This window comes from Eimeria mitis, genomic scaffold (genome assembly GCF_000499745.2).
Source record: "Eimeria mitis Houghton genomic scaffold, Emh_scaff7625, whole genome shotgun sequence".
Classification (NCBI taxonomy): domain Eukaryota; phylum Apicomplexa; class Conoidasida; order Eucoccidiorida; family Eimeriidae; genus Eimeria; species Eimeria mitis.
The window spans coordinates 345-2,229 of NW_024016084.1; the positions used below are offsets into that span (position 1 = coordinate 345).

A 1,885-nucleotide genomic window follows, 5' to 3' on the forward strand; every position below is an offset into this window, starting at 1 on the left:
TTTCAGCTCTGCGTATTGCCTGTCATCGCCACTATGCCTATACAGCAACAGAACCTATCGGCAAAGAGGAAACCTCTGAGCTGCATTTGGAGTGATGAAGCGAACGGCAGTTCAAACCATTGACACCCTACAGGACAGCAGCGGGCCAACCAACGTTGTCTACTTGTATTATGAATACATAAATGTTATTCATATGACGTTTGTTATATATATATATATATATATATATATATATACGCGCTCGTATATGTGCATAAGCGCATATATGATGGCGTATGTATTCTTACATATGTATAGATATGTATTCATAATATGCAAATTTCAAACATGAATCTACTGAGCGAAGGCACAGTGAGCCGGGAGTCCACTCCCCGGAACCCGCCCTAGCCCACAAAATAGCTGCAGGGATATGACGGGGTGAGCTATTCTGCGGCTATGAGGAGGAATGTATAGATATACAACTATGTGTGTACAGGGCAGTGTAGAGTGCATGACTGCTGCTGAGTTTCTTTCGTATTTCGGCGGATATTTCGCTGAAATATCTTCAGTATATCAGGGCGAGTTGATGCGTCGTGCCTTGGGAGCCCTGTTGGCTTCATGTGCCAATTGGTTCATCACCCACTTCATCCTTCCCTGCGTTGCTATGAGTGCAGTGCACAACTCGTGCGCCCCATAGCTCTTTGGTGGGTCACCCATAAGAGGAGCTGCGAGGGCTGAACCGAAGTCTGCCTCGGGCACCAAGTCGGCCATGATGGTCATCACTGCAGTGTATGAGAGGAAATGTGTCAACACAGGATTCAAGAAAACTGAATCCACGTTGCTCAAGCTGGCGAGGGCCCCAAAGGTCCGCTTCAAAAAGTTCCCCGCGTGCAGATCCGTGCGGGTCCAGAGTCGCCCAAAGAAGTTCGGCTCCGTTGGATTCTTAGAGGCAACGACAACGTGTTCAAGGTCTTCTAGCATAATCTGCATGCAGAGCAACATGGTGATAATGCACATAAGCTTCTTTTTATGCCATCCTCATTGGGCTTAGTGCGGCATCGCCGAGAAGATATTAAGTAATAGTCAAATGCAGTGCAACGTGCTTTCTCGTGCGTTGCCTCATAAACACCTAGTGCTGAAATGAATGCTAAAAGACGGGAAGGGGGATGTGTTTTTGAGTCTGCTGTTTTCGGGGCTCATGTTGATGGGTTGTTTTAACACTTAAGTTACGGTGAGCAGCTAAATTTAGGACCGCTTCCTGAAGCAGACGATAGAATTAACGCGTGTCAACTGACCCTGTAATGGAAGGGTTTCCTCCATTGCAACCCGTGGCCGAGCGCTGGCTCGCCGTTAAGTGTGGTGACTGGATCCATACTGGTGGCGATGTCGTGGATTAGCACGCCGGTGTTCATGAACTCTTTGTACGCGGCCTCGCTTCCCCACTGTTCATAACAACCAACTCCAAACGCACAACAAGGAGATGATACGATTCACGAAGTGCAATGCTACTGCGTTACAACGTATACATTGCTCTGAACAGGCACAGGAATACCGCAAAGTATAAAGCTCAACTGCCTCTGCTGGCTCACCGCCGGGGTACCGAAGGTCACACAACGAATTTGAAGCAGCCCTGCATCTAGCAACGAGCGAGCCTGGTTGGCGTAGTACCAGGCTGCTATTTGGGCCACGGCTCCACCGAGAGAATGACCGGTGAACAGTACCACTTGTCTCTTCTGTGTGGCTTCTGCTTTCGCTGCAACTTCCTTCAGGTCATCATTGAGCATTTCCTTGAAAATGCGTTTAAATGCAAACAGAAAACCCGAATGAACTTTGGCATCTGCGGAAGGCGACAGCTCTGGGTCTACAGTCGTTTCCCACATGGTATTGAGGAGCCACATCTGCAAGG

At 48.4% G+C, this 1,885-nt stretch overlaps 1 protein-coding gene across 1 annotated transcript; it reads right to left on the reverse strand.

The window, feature by feature from the left end:
• Positions 1-552: 552 nt before the first annotated feature.
• EMH_0092190 (uncharacterized protein) lies at positions 553-1,859 on the reverse strand (the record flags this gene model as incomplete). The annotated part of the gene is made up of 3 exons (XM_038023063.1): positions 553-963; positions 1,275-1,421; positions 1,569-1,859. 3 exons carry the CDS (start codon positions 1,857-1,859, stop codon positions 553-555), a joined length of 849 nt encoding a protein of 282 aa, XP_037878917.1.
• Between the last annotated feature and the right edge of the window lie 26 nt (positions 1,860-1,885).